The sequence below is a fragment of the Vicia villosa genome, linkage group LG5 (genome assembly GCF_029867415.1).
Source record: "Vicia villosa cultivar HV-30 ecotype Madison, WI linkage group LG5, Vvil1.0, whole genome shotgun sequence".
Classification (NCBI taxonomy): Eukaryota; Viridiplantae; Streptophyta; class Magnoliopsida; order Fabales; family Fabaceae; genus Vicia; species Vicia villosa.
Window position 1 is genome coordinate 140,946,001 of NC_081184.1, and position 26,066 is coordinate 140,972,066.

Genomic DNA, 26,066 nt, shown 5'->3' on the forward strand with positions numbered 1-26,066 from the left:
AAAAAAACTTAGTTGTGGTACTGTTTAAGCTTGACACCGTTCCATGTCCTTGGAATGAGGTTCATGTGGTGGGCTTCTCTTGAGTATGCTCACTTGTTAGTGTGTTGGTTCAGAATCTACAAGGTCCGTACCAATTTGGTGCTAGCTTACTTTCCCCACTGTTCTTTCTACTGACGTCATCTTTTTTTGTTGTATATGGCAGTTAAGGTTTGCTTGATAGCGACATCAATAAGGGTCACTTACGAGTTCTCCCCATTCTGAAGGGGATATTTCTCTAGCCGAGCTCATAAACTTAAAAAAATTGACAATATCAATTGAGATTAAACTATTGATTAACTTAACTCACAAAAAGCAAGAGTCGTCACCGAATTTTATTGTTTCCAAAAGAAAGGGAAAAGAACAAATAAAACCCACAGAAGTTTTAAAACAAAACTAATAAAACAAAGAGAAAAGAATATAGTGGTTGGTTATATAGAGAGAAAGTATTAGCACCTCTCACATTCATGGTAGTCCATGAAAATCTTTTGAAAATCTGTGTTTTAAAATAAAAGAAAAGTGTGCAGAAAAAAGATTGATGGGATAGGAAAAGAACATTTATTTATTATGCTCGACAAGACATCTCATTTTGTGCCTACATACCCCTTTTGGGCAATAGGATAGTCGGGACATTAGTAGTTCCGCTTAAAAAGAAAACAACAAATGTTTGTTGATTAATTTTAATGAAGAGATATGTTGTCTTACTTGAATGGAAAACACAACATACTCTCTACAATTATGGGAAAATGAGCATTTGCATCATCTTGAGTATGGATGGTTTGCAAGCACTTCTAAAACAAGACTAATATCTAATCTTTTGAGAAGAGATTTTAAAATGAAAAGCCAAGTGACAAGATTTGAATGAGATTTTGTGTTTTTTATGGTTTTTTGAAAGGGTTTTGATATGCTTAACTGTCTTGAAGCATTTATTAAGAAAAAGATTTGACGATCACTTGACAAAGTCAAAGTTTATTATAAAAAAAAGTTTTAAATTTGAAAACAAGAATATTTTAGAAAAGGGGGAAGATTTTGAAAATTTAAGAAGATTGGCAAAAGATGAAGGGACTATCCTAAAGTATAAAGTAAAAGCTAAGGAATAAATATATCTAAACAACAAGAAGCAAACATCTAACAACCTGTCAAAATGAGCATTTCCTTTCCTTTGGATTAAGCATTAAAGAAAACCAAATAATAAGCAGATGAAATTCCAATTGCACAAATAAACCCACAACATCATATGAATCTTGGAGCATCAAATAAGTTCAAAGTATCAAGTTAGGCCACATGCATAAGATAAAGTTTAAGAATACAAATGGAATTCTCATGCATCAGATGAAAGTTCAAAGTCACAGTTAATAATCCCTGCATCAGATAAAAACACAAAACAGACAGATAAAACCCACGATATCAGATGAATCTCCTAGGGTCTCAACTAAAAGTCTCAGGTTCATATGGATGGTCCAGATGAATCTTAGGTCTCAGATGAAAGTCCAAAGCAAAGAGTCTATCCTAAGTCCAAAAGTCCATATTTCCATAGCAAATGATAGTAACCATAGTCCAGTTGAGAAGTTTTTTTAGAATTTTGCCTTTATTAATGTCTTGATGAAAAGAAAATGCCCAAGGAGTAAAAGGAAAATGACAATAAAAAATAAATGGCAAAAAGATAAATGACATAAAATAAAATGACATGAATGATAAAAATGCTAAAAGTAACTTGCAAGAATTTAAATGGCAAGAAATTAAATGACATTAAAGTAAAGTTAGTACAATATTAATGTTAGTGTTAGTAATGATGATTAATCAACTCTTTCAGGACAATTTAGCGTTATGTTAAGCAATCGTAAATATACTTCTATAGAAGTAGCATCTATGAGGCCGGTAAATAACAATTTATGTACCTTACTTGTTAGAGAAATGATATAAACTTTTCTCCTAAAAGTAAAAAAAAAAAAAAAAACAAGAGGAATCAAGCACAAAGGCAAGAAGATAGGTCCAATACTTCAATCATTCTTCATGATAACTTAGGACAAACTTATCATCAATCCAAAATATCTCAAATGATCCCTGATCAAATGGAAAATAGATTTGAAGCGATAAAAGTTCATCAATCATCAATCCAAACTTTATGAACAAGATGGACTACTAATCATCCAATTGATCAAAAGAAGAAAAAAAAAGAAGGAGATGAAGATGGAAAGAGATGACCAAATTGGATCAAGATATTGATCAAGTCGTTATCAAAATCAATCACCTTTCTTGGTAGATTAAGATCATAAACCAAATCAACACTCAAACTCCATTGATATTGAGGAGACGTATGATCAAAGAAGTAACAATCCAAGGCAAACAACAATCAACCAAATTACAATGCATGAAAACAGATTTTTAAATTGAAAATAAAAGAGAAAATAGCAAAGTAAAATCAAGCTATTAAATAAATGACAAATAAAATCATAGGAAAATCAGCAATGCTGTAAAATATTTTTAGAGTCAAAAAACTATTTTTTTAACCAATTAAAACAAATCAAATAAGATAAAATTAATAGAAAATAGAAAAAATAAAAATAAAAACCTCAAAAAATGACACAAGGTGTAAAATGAGATAAAATATTTTTGTGATTTTTTTCAGAATTGTTGGAGTTAAAACTGAATTAAAATCAATTTTCTAAAATAAAATCAAATTAAAACAAAATAAAGAAAAAGAAAATAAATCAGAAAAAACCAGATGTGTTGGATCAAGGCCTCATTAATTGACGTGGCAAATCCAAGGGATCTAAGGCTAACGCGCACCATGGAATTTAATTCAAAAAATAAATTGGATCCAATTTAAATCAAACCAATAAAATTAAAATAAATGGCCTCATCTCATTGGCCAACACATTTAAAACAAACTCATAATCTTCATTGTTGTACGGTTATTTAATACAATTGAATTTATATGATCATTTTACAATTAAGTAATTTATTTTAAATTTACATGTGTATCTATATACATTTTATATCGTATCAAATTAAATAATAATCAATTGTGATGCACACAACTAATTTTTCATCTCACGAGTCACTATTTGGACAATATCTATTTTATTTTAATCAATAATTATCTTTATTTGAGACACAAATGTCAATTTTTTTTATTTCTTCATCTCACAGGTCCCTTTTTTATTTTTCAATAAATATTTAATACAATAAATTTTATAAAATTATTGTTATTTTACAATTAAATAATTTATTTCTAATTTATACGTATATCTTAATATATTTTATCTGATATCAAACAAATTTATCCGTGGGGACTTATTGAAAGATTAAAAATCTATCTTTAGAAATATGTTCATCAATGAAGGTAGAGACATCAATCATTTCTAAATTTGTATGTTAGATTTGTAAAGTGTCAAACCTACATTGCCCATTATAGGATTATCTTATTAAGATAACCATTCTTTTTAATTAAATGTCACATCTTTTTAATTAAATGTCACAGTCCATTTTCAGTCAAGTAAAGTTCGTGTATTTAAACTTGGGTGAGATGGCAAGGATCTCTTCCAGCTTAACCAGAGGTCCTGGGTTCGATCCCGGCCCTGGGTACGCAGCAGTGTTAAATCTCTTGAGGGAGAGCTTTACCGCCTATATGGTCCTACCCGGCTCGAGGGATTAGTCTCTGCAGTTGCGCGCAGAGGATACCCCGGTTTATACCAAAAAAAAAAAAAAAAGTTCGTGTATTTAATTTTAAAATATTTTAAATATTACACTTTCTCTGTGGACCTCTTTTCTATTTTTATTTGTTTCAAATTATTTGTCCATTTTGAATATTAATGTAATATTTTTTATTTTTTTCCATTAACTTATCCTTGTTTATTGTATCATAATTCATTTAATTACTCCACTATCTATTATTATTATTAATAAGATTATTTTAATAAATGAGACTCATTTTATCATTGAAATCAACATAATTAATGATTTTCTTAAAAAAAATATGAAAATCTCAAAGAAGACACCTATTGTGAAACAGAGAGGGTATTATTTTATAAGAAAATAACTATATTACTAAATTCTTTAATACATGTTCATAAATAATTATGTCTAAGATTAAATAAAGAATGCAGTTAGTAGTAGTAGTAGCAGTGTGTGGTTGTGAATCTCTTTTGTTTTGCTAACACATAATAACTCTTACCATTTAGTTTGTACTTCTATTCTACAATGTTCTTACAACTTCAACTGCATCATCATCATCATCATCTTCCCACACCACTGATTCATAGAAACAATCGATTCTCTCCTCAACATTCCTTTCTCTCTTCCAACCTTTTTCTTCCCTTTTCCTATTCTTCTCCATCTCCATGCTCATTCTCAACCACTCTCTCTACTTCACACACTTCTCATCTTTGCCTTCGTCCATCATCAACTTCTGTGGACTCCGCCGTGATAACGGATGAGCCTCCGGTGAGGTTGGTGGCTATAGTTGGCCATGGAGCTGTCAGCCCTCTCAACTCTGCTTCTTGGGAACAAGTCATGCTTCACACAGTTAAGTATTTTCATTTCCATGTTGTGTGTGATTTTTGATTTAGTATTTATTAGACTAGAAGTATTTATTATCTTTAAGCTATTTCTATATTATGAGATAATATTGTTGAATAATTTGTATATGATTATTCGTTGTTGTAAGCTATTCTTATACCTAATACTTGAAGGTTTTGGATAGAGATGTTGCGTTGAGGTCTCTTATGGGTTGATTAATTTTGAGAAGCTTATCTAAAAAGGCTCATACTAACAAAGTGATTAATTTTTCTATTTGTTCTTTGCGTTTACCAGGCAAAAAGATTGAAATGGGTTGATGAAGGATATGAACTTCTTGTATTTACCGACGAATGCATTCGATCGAATGAACAAATTGCCACAAGGCTCCAGAGCGAGTTACTGAAGGCGGATATATTAGTGATTGTCGCTGTTACAAACAAAGAGGCAGTTAACTGGATTAAAATCAACACCAAAACTATTGAAAATGTAATATGCTTCGACTCTTCACCGGATTTGAAGAACAAATTAGGAGGCTATGATATTCATAATGAAGTGAAAGGAAGTATATTTGGAAATTTTTTGGGGAGTTCCGAGTTAGATAAAACGAAAGACTCATACGAAGTAGTACAAACTGTATCCGAAGCATGGGATCGACGTAGTTCTGATGATATACGATTCTGTTTACTATTGTTAATCAATGCTTATATAAGGCCAGTTCCAATATTGAAGAACTTAAGAGCAAAGGGTTTTTCAACTTTGAACTGTATGTTAAAGAACTGTGGCAAGCAAGTGCTTAACTGCTTGTTGGATCCTAATTGTAGAAAAGCTCTTCAATGCTTGAATAAGTGTAGTCCTGTTGATCAGGTTTGTAATTACCGATGTATCGCTTCGTACGAAAGTGAAAATCTAGAAGCCTTTTCGCTTTGCGTGTTGCAGAAAAACAACTGTCTTGAATTGGAAGCAGAAGTCCCTACCAAGCCATACGTGCCTCCGATGGTTCAGTTTCGCGGGCAGAATTTAAGCCATGAAACCGCGGAAGATTTGTTTGTCGGTTGGTTAGGAAGTTTGCAATGGAGCTGGCGCGTTGTGGCGGGGCAGAATCCAGCGTATGATCAGTTCCCTTGCCAATATCAGCTATTCTATAGAGGAAAAGCAAAAGGGTCGTTCTGGTATGAACCGGTGTTTCAGGTAAAAACATTTGAAGGCGAAATGGTATGGAGGAGGAGAAGATATAGGGTTAAGAGAGGTAAGATTCAAGGAACATTCTATTTCAGTGTATTGGATAATGGAGTTGTTTCGAATGAGTTTTGGACGATTGTTGATGTAGCCGATGATCTTAGTTGGGGTTTGTTTCACTATCATGGAGCTGCGAGAGCTGCAGGGCAGTCCTATACTGGGGCAGTACTTGTTAGTCCTGATGGAGCATTTCCAGATGAAAGTGAAAGGACAAAAGTAATTGCTGCATTAGATAAATGTGAAATCAAAGAGTGGGAGCTTTTTTTTGTGGACAATTGTTCATGCATTGATCCTCCATTGGGAACTCCAGAGGGTTCAAGTTTACATGCTGTAGTACAAATTGATGATCCAAAATGGAAGCATGTATGAAACTCTTGTTTACATGTTCTGAATCTAGTTGAAGACTTTATATTATATCTTCTTAAATTCTTTAAAAAACTATTTCTTATTCAATTACTTTATAGTCTTCTACTCTTTTTTGCTATGTAGTACTTGTACAAAAGATATCTTTTAAATCTTTTAAATTTCTTTGGGATGATAACTTCCATTCTTGTGTAATGGTTGTTTGAATCTGTTTACTTTCAATAAAGATAAACTAAAAGTAGTATAATTGGTCATCCAAAAATCTCGCAGTCTGCATGACATAGTGAAATCACTGCCTATCAAGTTGCTGCAAGGTCGCAATCTTTCGATCATGATTGATTGATGCATGTTAAAGAATAAATACGGGTAAATTTTACATCTCTGTCTCTCACATCCTTGGTAGCATGGTTTGCATAAGAGGCGGCAATGATAAGTCATACGGGCCTCCTCCAAACACCTCAGGAACATCAGCACAACCTAGAGATGTGGGACTTCGGGGGCAGCAGTAGGTGACACATGCCTCCTTCGAAAAGACAAAATCAGAGATGCTTTAACCTCAGAAGTTGACGCATCCGCATCAAATTAATTGGCGTCCATCGGTGGTTGCGTGGGTCGGGCTTTTTCCCTATGAAACGATGCATGATGCGACACTCTGTCGAGCCTCAATCGATCTAAGTTATCGACCATGTTACATATAATTAAACTAGACAACCTATACAAAACATTAAAAAAAAAATCAAACCCGATGACATTGAAAATCAAACCAAACAATGCAGACAGACAAAATACGGAAATGCATTTCTATATTATTTAAAAATTAATTTCTGAAAAAATGTGGAAATGCATTTCTGTATTTGTCGAAAATCAATTTATGAACAAATCCAGAAGTGCACTTTCCTATTAACTTGTAACTCAGAACAAATCCAGAAGTGCACTTTCCTATTAACTTGCAACTCAGAAAAACAAAAAATGATAGAAATACATGTTGAGAAAAATAAGTGTGAGTTGAAAGTATAGAGAAAGAGTGTGGGGAAGTCCTACATTGATTAAAAAAATGGAGATATAATCATTTATAAGTGATAGAACTCACATATCACTTTAAAATTTTTGATGAATACGTGGTGTCTCTCACAAAATGTCCTCATAAGAAAGACCCCTAAGATTAGAAATTTGAAGTCTAGTATGCCCCGCTCCTAAGAATTGTTAATACAAAATTATTGAAATTGTCAAACTCCACAATTTAATTCATATTTTTTATTAAAGATGATTTATTAAATAAAAAAGAAAAGAAAAAAGAATAATTTAGTTTATATAAAAAAATATCTCTCCAATATTATTATAAATAAATAAATAATTCAAAATTTTGACTTATTCAACGATATAAATATAGGAAATAGCCCTAATAAATGACATTTTAAATTTATATCAAACTACATAATTATTCTACTAATCCAAAAAAAACTTGATAAGTTTCATCAAAATTGAAAAAGATTTAATTTTACAAGCATTTCAATTTAAAATGCATAACTAAAAACATAAGATTGAGCAATTTTATAATTTAAACTTGATTTTCTCAATTTTAATAAACTTGCATATGACACGAATTTTGCACCATCTGCATTTTCTTTAAGTGTGCACTTCTCTTTTAATAAATATGCATATCTTCTAATTTTGTACCATCTGCATTTTCTTTAAGTGTGCACTTCTCTCCAGCTATGGTGAGTACCAGATATGTGAGTAATTAGAACTCTACTCATAACCATAAAACTTTGAATAAATCATTCACATCAAAATTGTTTCCTAAAACACTTTCTTGGAAATAAGGCATAAAATATTAATACATAGTTCCTCCACAAGAGGGAGAGAAAATAACTTGGAATTGCCTCAAAATTAGCAGTTACTTCAATTTGGCCATATACTTTTGTCACTATTACTTCTGTTCTGACTACTACCCAGGACCAACAATGCCTGAAACCTTCATGGTTTGTTCTGCAACAATTCTTCTCTAAGTCAAGAAGACCTATTCTTCTTTTCCTTTTTACTAGATTTATGGCTGTGGCTGTCTATACGCCTCTTTTTATCACTCTTATGACTTCCATTCTCCTTTTCAGATTTGTTTATTTTCCTGTTGGATTTCACACTGATAAGACCACCTGTGGGTATTTTTCCACCAGTACTTTGTAAAACATTGTCAAAGGATTCTCCGTCTTCAATGGCATATCGCTGGAGTAACTCGGGAGTAAAGAGAGACTCTGATTTTGACTTCATATCGTCCTATTCAGTAATCCAGTAATAATATTAAAGATAAGAGCTACAAACAATTGGATGTGGAAACAAACAAGTGTGGGGATTTTCATAGGATCTTCAAAAGAATAAAAGCAAAAGTTGGAAGTACATACCTCAACTTGTTTAGCCCCATCGTTGAGGTCTTCGTCCACAGAAACATTATGAGGTTCCATAACAATCTAAGGAAAGAATAAAAGAAAACCAAGAAAAAATACTCGAGATTAGTAAAAGATAAAAAGAGAAGCCGCAAAATTTGTGTCCCTACATACTGCAGCACAGGCATGTGAGGGTTTCATTAACCAAACTTTTTATGAATTTCAGTCACAATGTTCAACTATTATTAACTTACTTCCTTCAGTCGTGGCATGGTTGATTCAATCTCTTTGGATGCAAGGCCATATAGATATTTGTAGAATTTCTTCATAACCTTAATAAATAGAGACAATATTTGTTGCCTTTCCAGCTTCATTTGTCCCTATTAAACGAAAGTGCACAAAATAGAATGTGATTTCATGTTTTTTTAAAGGCGCCAACAGGGAAGAAATCAAACAGGATAAATACTTATACTTAATGACAAAAAAGGTGGTATATTCAAACCTCTTACAATATTAAGCAAAGAATTTTATAGTGACTTATTGATTTAATAGATAATTTGTAATTGTATCAATGATGAATTGCCCAATGTACAATAACAAATTTCAAAAGAGTGAGGATAAAATGTTCTATAACTTATGTAAAGGCAGACAGCATTTGGCTTCCCTTTGTTGCTGCCTGTATAAAACATTAGATAGGTAGGTGCCTACTGCTAAATATGATCACATGATTGTGTTATTTAAACGAAAAATGATGTAAGTTAACGAACAGACCTCAATGTGCGAAATGTTCTGATTCTGCAGACCTGTGCAGAGTAACACACAAGCTTGAGCATGTGATAATGTAACTGGAATCTTTTCTTGGAAGTACAGGTGTGACAGTCTAGAAACTAAATCTAAAATCTGTCAAATAATTAAAAATAAAAGTTAAGATCATGCTTAAAAGCACACAACATTAATGGCCTAAACTTCGATACAACAATTACATTGCAAATTCGGCTATATATATATATATATATATATATATATATATATATATATATATATATATATATATATATATATATATATATATATATATATATATATATACATACATATATATATATATATATATGTGTGTGTGTGTGTGTGTGTGTGTGTGTGTGTGTGTGTGTGTGTGTGTGTGTGTGTGTGTGTGTGTGTGCGCGCGCGCGCTTTATGTCCGATGCTACATAAGGCCGCCATCCTGTACCACTTTTTTGGTCATTTAAATTAAGGCAGATATCATTCCATTTTCTGACTTTGGTTCATCACAATTCTCACATATTCAAGTTCATGCACTATAAGCAAACTCAGGGGAATGCTAATTTAATTTGTCTGGTCATTGCAGTTTATCCAACCAAATTTACAATACAAAATTAAGATATCTACATCAATGAGTGAACAATAAAGCAGAATTAGGGTGTTTGGGATTCTATAAATTTTAAATGGAATCATATTTAATTAAGAGTGAGAACTGATAGGACTTTAGAGTGGAGTACACACAGCTCAAGTTTTTATGACCAAAAATGTATCAGTTGGGTGATTATCATGAAGTAAAAATAAATTAGCATCCATCAAATGAGAACTTACCAGGTGAAAGTCAGCAAGATTGTCAACATAAGCCTCTAGTCGCTTCATATCATGTGGTGATAAATATTCTTTAACTGATCCCAATGATTTGTCAGCAGTTGTCTTGATAGGCTCTTGCTCGGTAAAGTTGATTTTTGGGTCTATGATGCTGGATAATTATCAAAATAAAAGGCACTCATGAATAAATGAAGGATGTAGATCTTACAGAATTTCATATTTGAATTCTATTCGATGAATATTGGATTAGAGTATGCAATAACTGTAGAATTTTAGGCAATGGTAAAAGCATTAATATAACTTTCTTTTAATTTCTTAGAACAAACGAAATTTTCGTTCCTAGAGTAACAAAAAAATAAAAATAAAAAGGGCAGATGCAATCTTCCTATTAAGTGGGTCAGCTATTTGGATCAAACAACGTTACAATGTTCTATAAAAAATCATACTTTAATCCAACTCATTAATCTATAAAAAATCATACTTTAATCCAACTCATTAATGTCGAAATCTTTCTTTAAAACTCCCTCATATATATCTTGGATAGCTCGAATATTTAGTGGGACCCATTTCAATTAATGAATCCTACTAATAAGTCTCACTAGTGTATCCCTTGTGTCTTTCTCTCTCATAATTTGAGAGTAAATAGAGAGTAGATAAATTTAACAAATCCTGACTCTCAACAGATATTTGTAACACATTATTTAATAATTGAAAATAAAAAATAAAATAAAAACCTCAGTTGCTTATTTCCATTTCTTGCACAATTTTTTTATTAATAATATATTATTTTGTAAGACATTGAAAAGGAAAATGTTCTTTAGTCAAAATCACGTGTCGGGTCCATGCATGCCCACTTACTCAAATTTCACTCTAATGAGAGTTTCTCACAAAGTTGCTTAATTCCCATCCCCAAAGTCCTCAACGTCTCTTATTCTCTTTTCCACTTATACACTATCATACGTGCACAAAAAAAAACTTTTAAATACTATGGAAGTCTCTTTCAAGGTTGCTTAAATATGCAACTCTAACTAAATATATGAAACACAAATCACATGGGGCATTCCAAAAAAATATTATATTTTTATTATCAATTAATATCTAAGCAAGTCCCATTACTCTCATTGGAGATGCACTTTGCTAATGAATATTCTAAACGGGGTTCATTAATAAACATGCAAAAAAAAAAGACTGGTAAACTTTGTTTGTGATTTGTCTTTGTAGTTTGTTCTGGCTTTCTATGTTTTGTACGTTCTGTTTTTTTTTAGGAGCATATTTTATCCACAGCTTATGTACTATTCTCATCTAACTATACTTCTTATATTTAAAAAGATAAAATGAGGTAGAAAATCTTACTCATCAACATGATCTAATTGTTAATAACTGTAGCCCCTAGATTTAAAATATTTCGTAATATTCATATCAAATTCCAAATACTAACCTCATAGCAAGCTTATATTCCATGTTACGGAAAGTGGAAGCCAGAAGGTACGCAAATCTTTGCCTAAAATCTACAGATAGCAAGCTAAGTAATCAGAATTTAAGATGAATCACAAATATGGAACATAGAATCATAATGGCAGAGATACACCTACCCTGGTAAAATGGACCATAAAAGCCCCACTGATTTGATTCATCAACTTCAACTTCATCATTATTCAAAGATTTTAGGACCATGCATGAATGCTCACCAGTCACATTATTCTATCAGGTCAAGAAAACAATATGTTAATTAAGTATTGATCCGAAAAAACACATTGGCAGCTCTACTGGTTAAGAAAAAAAAAACAAAGCTTAACTGGAATCTGGCCAATGTAGAAAGGAGCAAATCTATGCTTCTTCCAAAAGCGAAAAAGCTCCAAGGTTAGGCCGAAGGAGACACCAATATAATGGAGCTTCTCCGGGCGCCTTTCACGTAGATGTACTAACAAATGAGGAAGATCTGTTCTGGGTTTTACATTTTCTTCAAGTAGTGAAACCTGAATTCATAGTTGTGTCATAAAAAGGGTAAGCGTTTGTTGGAAGAAAATCATAAAGTGATATATATATATATATATATATATATATATATATATATATATATATATATATATATATATATATATATATATATATATATATATATATATATATATATATATATATATATATATATATATATATATATATATATATATATATATATATATATATATATATATATATAATCCCAGACAATTACAAATCAACATAACCTATCAATTTAGTTTGAATTGCAAACTTCAGACATGATTGAACTCACATATTGAAATTGAAATAAAATACATACATAGGCCTCTAATAAGAGTAATAATTTCCTGTATTTATGAAATTTGATCGAAGCGAGAAGAAGAAACAAACAGTGAATATTATAACAATCTTGTTTGAAAAATATTAATAGAATATACTTCCTCTGGCCTACAATACCGGTAACATTTCCTTGTTCCACACATATTAAAGAGAGGTTTCAAATTTATGAAAAATAGTAACAATTTTACCAAATTAACCTTGTTAACCAATTGTGTATTCATATTATCATAAATGTGAAGTGAAAAATAATAATTTGGGAGTGATGCATATAGCATTAATGAGAGGAAATTATTGGGAAAAAAATCAATTACAACTAAATGGAAATTAAAAGTGACAGTCTTTTTGGGACACCACCTAGCCCCCACAAAACCTCTAAGGCATTCATCAGTATGCCCTCCTTTGCCCCCACCTGCAACTACCATTGTTCTTGTGGCACTAAAAAGGACAACTCCAGTCTACATGTCATTGTGACTGTTTGTCGAGAACCATTGAAAACACTTCATACCTCTACATCTCCAAGCCACTTATGCCGGCAAGCAGTGACAATAACTCAGTTTCAGAACTGTTTTGTCTTACCAGCTCTGTGTTATACCTTCCCTGCAACTAATCTAAAGGATGACAAGCCACCAACCTATCACAGACACTATGAGACGAGCCAGGCTGCAAACAACCAACCCATAACTTTAACAACTCACAACTGTCCTCCGTGAGCAGCAAAATATACCAGTGAGCTTCATGGTCATATTACAAAAGAAGAAACTATATGAAATCTAGCTGAATGGTAAGTTTTTTATCCTACTCCAGCCATACATTGTGACACTCAACACGGCCCAAATGCTTTTGCTTCACGCCCACATCAAGCATAATGTGTTGAATATTGTTGTCCATGATATAGTTTTGAACAATATCATAACTAGTAACTATTGATAATGTTTCTTCTAGTGAACAAGTTGCAGATGCTCTAACAAAGGCTCTAACTAAGATCAGGTTATGTTTTCTTAGAGACAAACTCAAGGTGATCAACAAAGTTAGCCCACCCTGAATTTGAAAAGAGAATGATAAAAACTGTCTATTTTCAGATACTGCAGTTAGCTGTTGCTTAGTCTCTGTTATTTAAATATAATTAGAAATATTCCAGAACTATATATATAGTCTTTGTGAAGTCATTAAACTCATAATAACAGAATACACACTTTAGTGACACCTCTCTTTCTCACCCTCCTTATGATTTGTAATCTTCTTTTTCTTTTATTTAATCTCTTCTTTGATAAATAATAAAAAGAAAAAAATCAGGGACGGAAAAAGAACAGAGCAAAAGTTATCCTTTTTACTGAAACAAGAAAGAGAACACAATAAATCATCACGAAAGAAATGTCCTGCTGCATCACCTACAAAGAAGCTCGTCTAAAAAACCTGTTAGTTGAACACAACAACCCAAAACAAACTTTTCCATTTAAAGGGCTGCAGCATACATCCTAAAAAAGCTCTTCTATTTGTCTCTAACTATAGACAATGGATAACTGCTATAAAGCATCCCTACACAACATTATCTTAAGATTATGAAATTCTTTCTTTACAAAGTGAATCTTGTTCTCAAGAGTGCTGAGATGCTAATCAACTAGACTACTACTAGATAACTACCATACATTATACACAACTTGCAGAGACAGAACAATATTAGCCAATAAAAAAGGATTTTAGCATTATTATACCTTCTCTGCAGCTTCTGTAATTCTAATTTGTGGAGTGTGCACTTTATCATCAACATCATTCTCAGAGATAGGCGTAAGTTGTCCTTCATAATAACTGCAGATGGTATGTAGAAATTGATCAATAGTGTGCTGCTTAACATGTTAACATATTTAAAGACTAAAAGAAGACCAAGCTGAAGCGTTTGTTATATAAACAAAAGCTAAACCATGTTAGTTAAAATCGCCCGCAGGCGTGTAGAATCGCATAATTCTGCAATATCATTCAACCGCGATGCAATTTTGCGTGTTGCTGGTTTTGTTTGTGTCCCTCGTAGTTCGGGGTTCGCGGGTTGAATATGAGAGTATGTGACCCGAATCCTTAAAACGAAGATTAATAATGTTCGGAAACCCTTAATGGCACGCTTTATTTGTGTTGTTACCTGCAACGGTTAGCTTCTCACCCACTAAGCCTATTATTTTGTGGAAATCTTCCGAGTACACACACATATTCATTGCACTCCCTCTCTCATGCAAGACAACAACCCTCAAACACATAAGGAAAGGCTCAAACGATGTGAAAAAACCATATCAACACATTCAACATTTTATAAGTACTCACATATTTTTAGCGAACTCTATCGCATTGTCACAGGTCCACTCTATAAGGGAATAAAAGAAACAAAAACCAACCACCGTAGAATTAAGAGAAATAGTTGGTTATTATATGATACTTTCAGTTTTTGATTTCGGTTTTCAATTTCACTAGACTGAGTCTTCCCACAAATTTCCATGTTCTAACGGAAAGCGCGTCGATTTTTCTTTTAGATTTTCCGTTTGGGAAATTTCTATACAAGTGATGTTGATATTCCCTTAATTGAAGAGGAACTTGATCAACTCGGACAAAGATTCAGAGAGGTACTTTTTTTATTAAACCTAATCGAACTAAAATATCTCTTGATTGCATCATCAATTTATTAGTTTCTTTCACAAAATTCAGAATTTATTAGCAGAAGTAGCTTTCATGCGAATCATTTTATATGTATTTTAGATTGTTTTGTAATCTAATCTTCCTCAATTGTGTGACTTTATAGATTTAACATCTTTAGTTCAAAAAATTGAGTGGTGGAATCGACATTTATGGGTCAAAGGTGTGCAAAGTCAAAAGATGGGAAAGTTGTGGCTTTGGATATCAAGTTTTGGAAGATTTCCAAAGATTTGACATTCGTGTATTGTAATTGACAAGCAGTTCCTAAGGGTGTGAGTGTAATTGGAATGCCTTTAAGGTGAGAACAATTAAAAAAATTAGAATTAAATTGTAAAATACATCCATTTTGTTTATCTTAATTTGTATTCGTTTATTGTTTAAGGTACATGCAAAAAGAAGAAATTGTTTATGCAAAAAAAACAATGAATGATGTTATATTTGTCATCGATAATTCAAGATGGGCCAAAAAAGAAAGACATGAGAACACCTGAGATGGAGTTTGTTGACATTGGATTTGATGATGATTGGGTTATTATGGATGAAGATGCAGACAATGAAACATTGGATGAAGACTTGGTTCAAGAGAATCAAGACCAAGCTCGAGTGAAGATGGAAAAGAAGATCCCTCGAGTGATTATGACTTTATACAACAAGAATTGTTTGAAATTTTATGGATTTGCTTATTTGGAGTTTTAAGTTGTTTTTGGAATTTAAGATTATATGTTATGAATCTTATGACTCTAAATTTGAGTTTCCTGAAGGATTTTCGGTGTGATTTTGGGTAGTATTTTGACTCTGACTACCTTGAGCTACATATTTTTATGATGCATGTCGTGTATCAGACTCCCACTATGTTGGGATCAAAGAACATTAGTATGTGACTATAATTGTAACCATGAGGTCCCAAGGCTACTTACTTGAACTTGGAAATGGAGTATGCAGGGATTATGTGTGACCAGACCAAACAGGAATATATAATACTAATACCCCAACATTTTGTAATTAAAATCCTAACTAAATAATAACTCAGCTTCTTCATTAGACCACTAATTGATTGCAGAAAAATGCCAGAGGAGTTATTGACAAACAATTAAACCAGGGCTAATCCAGACAAAAAAACAACAGCAACAACAACCAAACTTTATCTATCTGGGCAGAGTTCGCAACATGGATCAAATGACAACATAATGTTCTATCATTAGTCATATCTCTGGCCAAACTAGTGACCTAAGTTATAAGATTTTTTCTTGGTCTTCTCTGCTTCTAAACATCAGTGTAGTCAATCACGGATAACAGAAATTAGTGGTTCGCTAAAATAATGCCATGCATCAATGCTGTTGCGCATTTATAGTCATTTGACAACATTGGGCCTTTATTCAAATTCTTTTGCGATATAGCCTCTATATAACAACATTGCTAGCATTTTGACTACTCCCCCTCTAATCTAACTCTCCTTACTATGAAATTTATAGGTGTTCTCCACACTTCAAAACCACCTGTGTCAAGATCCAACCATATTTTCTAAAATAGCTGATACCCCAACTATCTCTATCTCTAATGGTATTATTCATAATTCTACCATTTTAGCATTTCCACGCATCCAACGTGACATTCTCAACTCACCTAAACTAAGTTTATTCTCATGTTGGCATTTAATCACCCACCACTATATCTCATTCAACACTGCATGTTGTTTCCTCATCGTAACATAAAATTTTATCTTAAGCTTCGGCAGTATCTTTTTATGATTTTATCACATAAAACGCATGTGACCTTCCTCCATTTCTGTCATGCCGTAGACTGGACCCAAGATATTTAAATTATAACCTGTGGTATGATAATGTTTCCAACTTTAACCTTGAATCTAGAGCTACTTCGCTGTTTGTTAAAACAATAGTCCACATAGTCAGTCTTACCTCTACTCTAATAGAAATAATATGCTTCTAAGGCTTGTCTCTAGGCCTCTAACCTCTTATTTATTTTCTCTTTCAACTCTCTGTGTAGGATTATATCATGTGTAAAAGGCATACATTTCCTTCACTCCAAACCCTTTTCTTTTTTAGGGTTTTCCACAAAAACCTTTCTAGGCACCCCATCAAATGCTTTGTCCAAACAATGAAAACCATGTGTAACTGTTTTTATCCCTCTGATACCGATATTACCCCAATACTCTCGTAGCATGAAAACTTCTCCCATGGTCGACCTCTTAGGCATAAAACCAAATTAATGATGAACAATTTTGGTTTATTTTCTTAGCCTCCCCTCAGTCACACTTTCTATTAACATAACTTATGATATGGCTAGTAAGTTTGATACCTCTATAATTGTGCAATTTTAAATTATTTCACTAGTTCTTATAAATCAGATCTAAAATGTTTCTCTCCATTTGTCAGTGATTTTTTTTGATATCGTGATTTGTGAGCCAACTAATATTGACCCCAAAACAAATCAATATTAAATTAAAAGTTTTGAAGAACACTCAATACTCTTGCAACATCTTGAGTAACACACAAGCTAAAATGAGCATCACTCAGTTAGAAGTAAACCAGGCATGCACTCACCGTGTTAACAGCTCAACTGCTTGAGAACCATATCCAAGCTGAAATTGAAAAGAAAAAAATGAATAATAATCATAATAATAATAATAATAAGGTAGAAGATAAGAGGTGCGGTGCAACTTTGGAAGAATTGGGTTAAACAAAATCATATGTCGTATATAGAAGTTACCCTCATTGCATTAGGGTGCGTAGCAATGCGTACAATGCGAGCGCCAGAGAGTGAAGGAAAGGTTGTATCTCGGAATTGCTCACAGAATTTCCATGGTATTTGATCTCCAAAAGGTTGATGACCATGGCTTAAACTTTGAATGGCTGACTGACGAGATATCTGCCCTTCAAGGCTAACCTGTGAATAAAGTTATGGACCGCAGGAAGTCAGAACAAAAAGACAGGCATGATAAACAGAAAGTGGTGTTGCTGTAACCAATGATAACAAAAAATAACATTTTCTTAAACCAAACAAACCCTTGGGTTCAATCTAGAGAGATTAAAGCAACCCAATGCCGTGAGGGTTATTGATGCCTAATGTGGAATGCAAACCTGGATGACACACAAAATATCAGGAAGTTGATTCTTTGATTCATCCACAGGCCCTGTCATACAAATACTCTTCGGTTTAAATCAAGTCCCGTAAATTTAAACCTATGAACAAAAAAAAGAATATCTAGAAAGAAAACCAAGTATACCAAGTAACACAAACAAGTGGTGTGCTGGAGCATCTGCCATCAATTGCAGATCATTTGGAGAATTCTTGTAATGTGATGCAACATATAAGGCCATCATTCGCTGCAAGAATACAAATATTTTATCATGGCATTTGAACATGTGAAAGGATAAATCACAACCCACCCAACATCATTCAATGAATCTGGTTTTACCTGCAAAAATAGTTCACTATCCTTGTGATAGGAAAAAAGAGTATCCCGATTAACATAGTAAAGATCACACTCATTGGCTGGAGGTAACCTGATTTCAGACCAAAAGAACCATAAATGGGGATTGAAAAAATGGACTCGTATTTCAAATATGAAATGAGCTTTAGTAGAACCTGCTAATATTAGGTATGGCATTTGAAACATCTAAGCAAAGTAATGTGTTAAGCCAGCTTTCAATGGGATCCGCAGAAGCATATCTGATGGATTCACTCAGTTCTACTTTCTTAAACAGGCGACCTGAAAGTTCATAAAAAAAGCTAAAAATAATATATGCATATAACTCTGTTAAAAATGGTTACAAATTCGGTATAAAAACTTTATTTAGTTGAGTATTTTTAGATTTTAATTATCTGATTCAAATAAGATTTACTCTCTATTTTATTTTCTATTCTTTGTATTTGTATCTGTTTCCAAGTTAGTAGATTGGTGGTTATTTTCCAAACCATCTCTGCTTATATAGTTCAGTATATTGTATAACCTCAAATGAACTAGAAATAAAACTAACACATTATAAAAAAAACAGCAACTTTAAACAAAACTTATTACAATCATATAATGGGTCATTGAAAACCAAAGAAATTAATGTATAATTCACTTGGACTGTTTTAAAATTTTGAACAGTGTATAACACTATTATTTAAATTGAGTTCTAAAGACCATAAGCATCGTACCAGTGCCCTCCGTGCTCTTAGCAGACACATGGCTTTGCTCTTGCAGTTGCTGTACAAGTTTTAGTGACAAAGAGCGTCCAGTTCCTTCATAACTTCACATGAGCAAAAGGAACACAGTTTTTTCAGTAATCAAGTCATAATCAGAAGTTAGCCCCTTCAAATGAGTTTGACACAATACTTGACAAGAGGAATGTAAGGGCTAATAATTCAAAAGGAAAGACAACTCATCACTAAAAAAAATGATTATGATATATGGAAGGTTTTCCCAAAAACAAAAATTAGCCATACCCATTAACAGTGGAAGACAGGAAGACCATATATGGACCAAGTAAAGACTTCACCATTGGCAGCGGAATAGCAGCTGCTTCATCAACAACCAATAATTCAACTTGTGAAAGCTTTTCATGTTCGTGTGGCAGTATATACTGAAAGAAATTAGGATGAAAAGCAAGGACAGAATTACATTTTTTTTGTATTACTAGTAACATCAGAGTAATAAGTTTCCTTAACATTACAAGACACTTTTTGAATCATATTCATCAATGACAAAATATCACCGATGAACTTACCTGAATGGTCTGCCTGTGGTGCTTGTAAATATTGACTCTTGTAGTGACAATCTTGTGCTCGGAAATCTGACTTTTTACCAAGTCAAAATGTTCATGCTCCTATTCACATTAGAAATGCAGCTTTCTTAAACAAACACTCTCATTCCTCGATAAATTAAGCAAAAAGGAGACTGTAAAATACCCAAAACCAATAACACTAACTCATTAACCATCATCTAATGGTTGTTAGAGTAAAAAGATACCAAACTTAATACTCATGAGACAGTATCCTATGTCTAGAATCTTGTCATTTAGTTTCCTAACACACGACAATGAATTGTTGAAGGAGGTAAGCTTACTATATACTTAGTGTTGGCAATATTTAAATTTAAAGGTCAGAGCTACAACACTGTCTAAAAGTTATGATTTACCGGTTGCATAAATTGTGTTAATAACTTTCACCACAACTTACGAGGCCTTTGAAATTTGAATTGATTAAATATTCCTATGATTTTTGTGGCTTCTATTACTAGTCAGACACATGTGTATGTGATTCGGTTTGCAAACTTGCTCTTCTTTTCTTCTCTTCGATGGCTTGTTTATGGGAAGAAGATATCTTTGATCACAAGGGGAGTATAACAATGTGTTATCTATTTCAAACTTGGTCTGGAAAACCATTACAACTGAGAATATTTAATAAATCAAATTTTCATCATTTGTATAAAAAAATATGATATAAAAAAAAAAAACAATTTGTAACCTTAGGCATAATAAAAAAGTCCAAATTTGCACCATATTATGATCTAAATAGGAATGAACCATTTGGCAATCAAATATAAATGTCAGAGGTTACTTAGAACTCCCATCCATTGCCAAAGTTACATTGCTCAATCGACATCCTTAGATCTATTGCATGTTTGCAACTAAATACATCTTAATTACAGACCAATGATAATAGCTGTCAACAAGTAAAAGAACCTGTACCTTGTAGTCAAGAACACCCAAACCTTTGCATATGAACTCGAACAAGGTTCTCAGATTCTCAGGGCTGGGTGCAGTAACAAAGATATTTGAGTACCTACACCAGATAATTTTCAAATGAGGTCCTAAAAATTGTTGGTGTATCCATCATGTATGAAGATATTTATGTCAGAAAAGCCTAGTACCCCACGGCAATAGCTCCAGCAATTGATAAACCAAGAGCAGCTGATTTCCCACGGCCCCGTGCAGCAAAAGTAGCAACGGTACCACAAAGCTTCTTGTCCAAAATTGCATCCAGGAATGTTATGACAGCTTTTCCCTATAAACAGAAAACATAAATATTCAGACAAGCACCACTTCAAAAAACCAATTTGACTGGCCATAGTAGACAATGAAAAGTTTAAAGGTACGTAATCGTACCTGGTCCAACGTGCAACACTTCCGGATCAGTGGTCCAACGGGAAAATCTTCATTTAGTTCTTCTTTAAGTTTCTTCAATCCCTGATCTACTTCTGAGAGTCCCTCTGAGTCCTACAGCATCAATTCAGTAACAAATTTTCATTCCATCAGAACTCAACAAACAAGCATCCAGCTTGGCTGCCAGAAAGGAAATGGAGAGGGAAAAAACTCCTACAATATTGAATAACAGTTTTTTGGCAATCTGATTTATTTAAGAAATAGCAAACCCATGCCCTACAGTTAGCCGTAGGTTAGGTTAGAGTGAATATGTGACACGAGCCGTATACCTCAATTTACAAAAATAAATAAATGTGTTATGTACAAAATTGCAACACAAGAAAACAGAAGATACTTCCAAAATTCATTCTAATAATATTTGTCAATACTCCCACTGTTGCAACACAGGAAAACAGGAGATGATACTTCCAAAATTCATTCTAATATTGTTTTACAATACTCCCTCTGTCCCAACAACGAGTGATCTATTTGACCATTTCACACAAATTAACAAATTCAAAAATATGTAAAAGTGAGTGAGAGAATAATATTTCTACTCAATTATCTTTTATCATGTATTACCATTACAATAAATGCATAGTAAAATATATTGTCATGAGAGTGATGAAAGTAGTATTAATTAGAGGGTAAAATTGGAAAACAAGTAATTAATATTGCCTTGAAAATCAAAAGGGTCATTCATTTTGAGTCAATTTTTTTTATAAATAGGTCACTTATTGGGGGACGGAGGAAGCAATAAGAAAATGTGTAACATTTACAATGAGGAATTTCACACCACAAAAAGACTATTAGAGTTTGGCCTAACTCATTCTTACAAAACCGGCTTGTAGGATGAGAATTGCCCCCCACGTATAAGCACATGTTCCAAAAAAACATAGCATTTTTTGTTTCAATTTAAAAGTAGGTTTTCTATCCCCCCTATATCATGAAAGAGTAAATAACAAATATGGCTTCAAGATACATGCAGTAAAGCCCAGCATCAAATGTAACCAGAAAGAAAGGGTAAAAGATAGACAGGGAAGGAAGAAATAGTTAAAGATGTAACAAGGATACCTCTTTAACGGGAACTGGGGTAATAGACCTTATGTGAGACGAAATTGGTAATACATTTAGCTCATCGTCCATTACCACACATGCCTTACAGGAGGCAAGTGATAGTAAGAAACGTTCATTAAAACGCCCAGTAGCCTCAGAATGGGATTCAGTTCGATATCTGTCATGGACATCCTGCAATAAGTGAACCATATGTAAGTTGATAGGAATGAGACTTTTAAGAAAAGAGTAGAATGGTAGGTAATGGTTTTATAAGCTACTTAACCATATAAACATAAATTTATGGCACTAAGGGAATGTGAACAGTGCATCCATTTCTGTTGGAGCGCGCATATCTATACAGTACAGCTATTTTACAGAATCCTTGACCAAACAGTGTTATTAATAGCGGATTGCAGAAAATAGCATATTGCCAAAAATCCGATATGATAATTAGCAGGTAAATAGCGGAAGCCGCAAAACAGTGGAAATATAAATAATTGTATATAAAATAAAGCTTGTGGCACACAAATAAAAGTTGCATGAACATAAGTTAAACATAAAATAAAAATCTGACATAAAACTTAAAATCTCTATGAATATGAATAATTTTATGTATGTCTTTCATATGCACTACAGATCTATTTCTGCATGTGATTATGTGATTTCAAAGGTTTAAAGAAATAAAAAAGGAGGGGAGGAGTATAGAGAGAAATATACAAAGGTATTGTACAACATTGCTGTTATCCGGCACTTGAATGGATGTGAAAGTAATAATTTTCATGGATTACGTTTTCATTGTTAGCAAGAATAAGTGATCTTCATAAAGCTCACTGGATAAGGTAGAGCCTAATTAGAGGGATTTTTGTATAGGTGCCAGTAACATACACATAGTAGATGTGCCTTTCTTATTCTACGTTTTGCATTTATCATATTCTTTTAAAAGATTTCTTACCCTTACCCTCTTTTTGTGCTTTCATTTGATTGCCCAATAATTTTATTTGTCCTATTTTTAGGTTTAGGACTTTAGGTGGTTGAAACTGCATAAGATGCTAAGTTATTGTTGTATATAAAAAGATTTATAAGGAGATAGGAAAGAAATACCTCTGACAAGGAAAAGAAATCCTCCTAAGTATAACAGCTAAAACAACAAAATGAAAGGAATGGCTGAATTGTGATATGAAAATAAAGAACATAACCCAAAAATTCCGAGAGTTGTCCAGTCCAATGACAATACAACAAATTTTTTTTAAGTGAACTCGTATGAGTTATCAATCTGTGATCACCTCCTCTCCTCCACCATAAAGTTAACTCAAACAGTTAAACACGAGAACTTCGCAGGCATGCAAATGAGATGAATTTCCCAGGTATTTGTGATTATTTCCTCCCCTACACCCCATGACTACACTCAAATAGTTAACACAAGAACTTCACAGGCATGCACATGAGAGATGAATTTAATATCAAAATAGTATCCTAACCTTAACAATTCTGATAAACGCTTGCAGTTAATTATTACCCCTTTCTACAAAGAATAATATCTCAAATAAGACCACCATTACCACCTGGTCACTAGAGAGAAGTTCAAAGTTACTGAGCTAATAGGAGAATGCTCCAAACCCCGCATAAACTTCTCAATCTTGTCCACGGCCCTATAGATTTACCAGATCAAAACTTCCATATATTTTCCTTCTATTAAATGATGTATGTTTATTTGGTTCATTAAATATTTTATGATAATTGTGGAGGCTTAAAATCATTACTTATCAGATAGAAGAGCTATACCTCGTGCAATTACCAGCATTCCCTTTTATAAACAATAAATTTTGGGAAAGGAATGACTGTCTATTATAGTGAGCGTTATGAACTTCAATAAATACAACGCAAAAAAAGTTCCTAAATCAAATTACTGGTGGCAGATGCCCAGAGATAAACAGAAGAGGGCTATATAATTCTAGTCTATAAGAACTCTAATAATTAACCAAATGAGCTATTATTGTTTTGCAAAAAATAAGGACTAAAAATAAGAATAGTGAATCTGCTTCCTTACCATCACCATCGTGTACAAACTGGTTAGTGAGGATAGAGAGCGTAAAAGCAAAATAACCAACCCTCCTCCCTCCACTGTCTCTATTGTTCTGGCCAATAGATTAGGTTGCAATGCCTCAAAATCCTAAAATGAAAGATAATGGCAAAATCTATCAATTTATGTTGGGGGGAAATACATTCTGGAAAAGACAAGCTATTGAATTAGTAAGAAGTGTAAGATACCTGAAGAATGCACATCCCAAAAGTGTTTCCGAGAACTTTTTCAGAATCCTTATATAAACAATAAGTTATTTCCCCACCTTCCGCAAACAATGAAAATGCATCAGCTTTCTCGGGATCCCAAAGTCCCTGTTGCATCATTTTTTTAACCTGCTTGGCACGTTTTTTTATATGACTGCATGAATTCAAAACCATTTTAATCAAGTTCAACGAAACTTCAACAAAAAAATACTACAGTTTAATATAACAGATTTTATTAACACAAAACCGATTCGTCGTCAATTATTACATATAAAAATAAAATAAACCTGCTAAGTTCAAGCTTGTGCTTGTAACACCATAAAACACTTGGCCTGGATTTGATTTGAGCCTTGCTAAGCATATAGTGAAGATTAACAATCTGCATACAACAGAGTTTGCATTAACCACTCAAATTCGCAGCACTCGAAGTTTCAATAATAGTTGAAATTGTATATAAAAGCAAATCACTATGCTAAAAAATGATACCTGGTCACGAGATTTGTCACCAATAATGACAAACATTGACCTATGCCTTGATTTGACACCATTTTCAATAAGAGTTCTGATTCGCTCGTCTACTTTCTTCCTCATTACTCTGCAACGAAAATTAAGCAAATATATAAGCTACTATCATGTTTGAAATTGAAACTATTTCAGTTCGAGTATTTCAAATTCGTTATTTTGTAACTGAATCATGAACTATGAGGAATCAATTCAATTTCTTGGCGTTTCAACGAAACTTTGAAATTAAAGAGAGATAAATAAAGGAATCGATAATGGAACCTGGGGAAGATGGAGGTTTACGGCAGAAGGAGAGGGTTTGAAGAATGAAAGAAAGGAAGAAAAGAGGTTATAGCTTAGGGTTTATGGAGGGGTTAACGGAACGATATATGTATATATACCTGCCCTTGCTCTCTTTCAGTATTCAACTAACTAGGTAAATTAGTATTGTTATTTGTTAGGTTATCTTGCAAATATTTATTTAGGAGATTACAATAGGCTCCCCTTTAATTCTAACAAAATTACAAAGACACCCCTCTGGTTTTAAAATAGACAACCACATCTCTTTTTAAATAGAGATTAAGCACGATTTAACATGCCACCCCTTTTAATATACACAGTATTTTAAAAATCGGACTGAACCGGTTGGTCGGACCGATTAGATCGGGAACTGGAGAGGTCATCAGTCTGCTTCGATTGTTAGACCAGGTATGCTATTGAACCGGTGAGAACCGACCAAAATCGGTCAAAATCGAAAAAAATCGGAAAAAATTGGTGAACCGGCTGTTTTAGAAAACTAGTGGTTCAAATGCATGTTCTTTTTTTTCCGCACAAAACGAGTCGTTTTCATGATTTTTTTTTAAAAATATATTTAATTAGACTTTATTCAAATCTTATTGGGAACAACTTTTCCCCTATTTGCAGTTAT

At 33.0% G+C, this 26,066-nt stretch overlaps 2 protein-coding genes across 2 annotated transcripts; one reads left to right on the forward strand and one right to left on the reverse strand.

Moving 5' to 3' along the window:
• Positions 1 to 4,165: 4,165 nt before the first annotated feature.
• LOC131607579 (violaxanthin de-epoxidase, chloroplastic-like) lies at positions 4,166 to 6,219 on the forward strand. The gene is made up of 2 exons (XM_058879562.1): positions 4,166 to 4,563; positions 4,852 to 6,219. Exons 1-2 carry the CDS (start codon positions 4,240 to 4,242, stop codon positions 6,160 to 6,162), a joined length of 1,635 nt encoding a protein of 544 aa, XP_058735545.1. The 5' UTR covers positions 4,166 to 4,239; the 3' UTR covers positions 6,163 to 6,219.
• A 1,669-nt stretch (positions 6,220 to 7,888) lies between these two features.
• Positions 7,889 to 25,579, reverse strand: LOC131602799 (RNA cytidine acetyltransferase 1-like). The gene is made up of 27 exons (XM_058874991.1): positions 25,421 to 25,579; positions 25,124 to 25,232; positions 24,925 to 25,016; positions 24,620 to 24,791; positions 24,399 to 24,521; positions 22,370 to 22,543; positions 21,260 to 21,370; positions 21,025 to 21,158; positions 20,843 to 20,936; positions 19,880 to 19,978; positions 19,599 to 19,735; positions 19,311 to 19,402; positions 18,753 to 18,876; positions 18,583 to 18,670; positions 18,391 to 18,490; positions 18,245 to 18,297; positions 17,874 to 18,050; positions 17,708 to 17,745; positions 14,183 to 14,276; positions 11,942 to 12,121; positions 11,738 to 11,846; positions 11,584 to 11,653; positions 10,149 to 10,296; positions 9,309 to 9,437; positions 8,792 to 8,917; positions 8,556 to 8,621; positions 7,889 to 8,430 (listed from the first exon to the last, which is right to left on the reverse strand). The coding sequence occupies exons 2-27, from the start codon at positions 25,226 to 25,228 to the stop codon at positions 8,167 to 8,169; spliced, it is 3,099 nt and encodes a 1,032-aa protein (XP_058730974.1). The 5' UTR covers positions 25,229 to 25,232; positions 25,421 to 25,579; the 3' UTR covers positions 7,889 to 8,166.
• Positions 25,580 to 26,066: the final 487 nt, after the last annotated feature.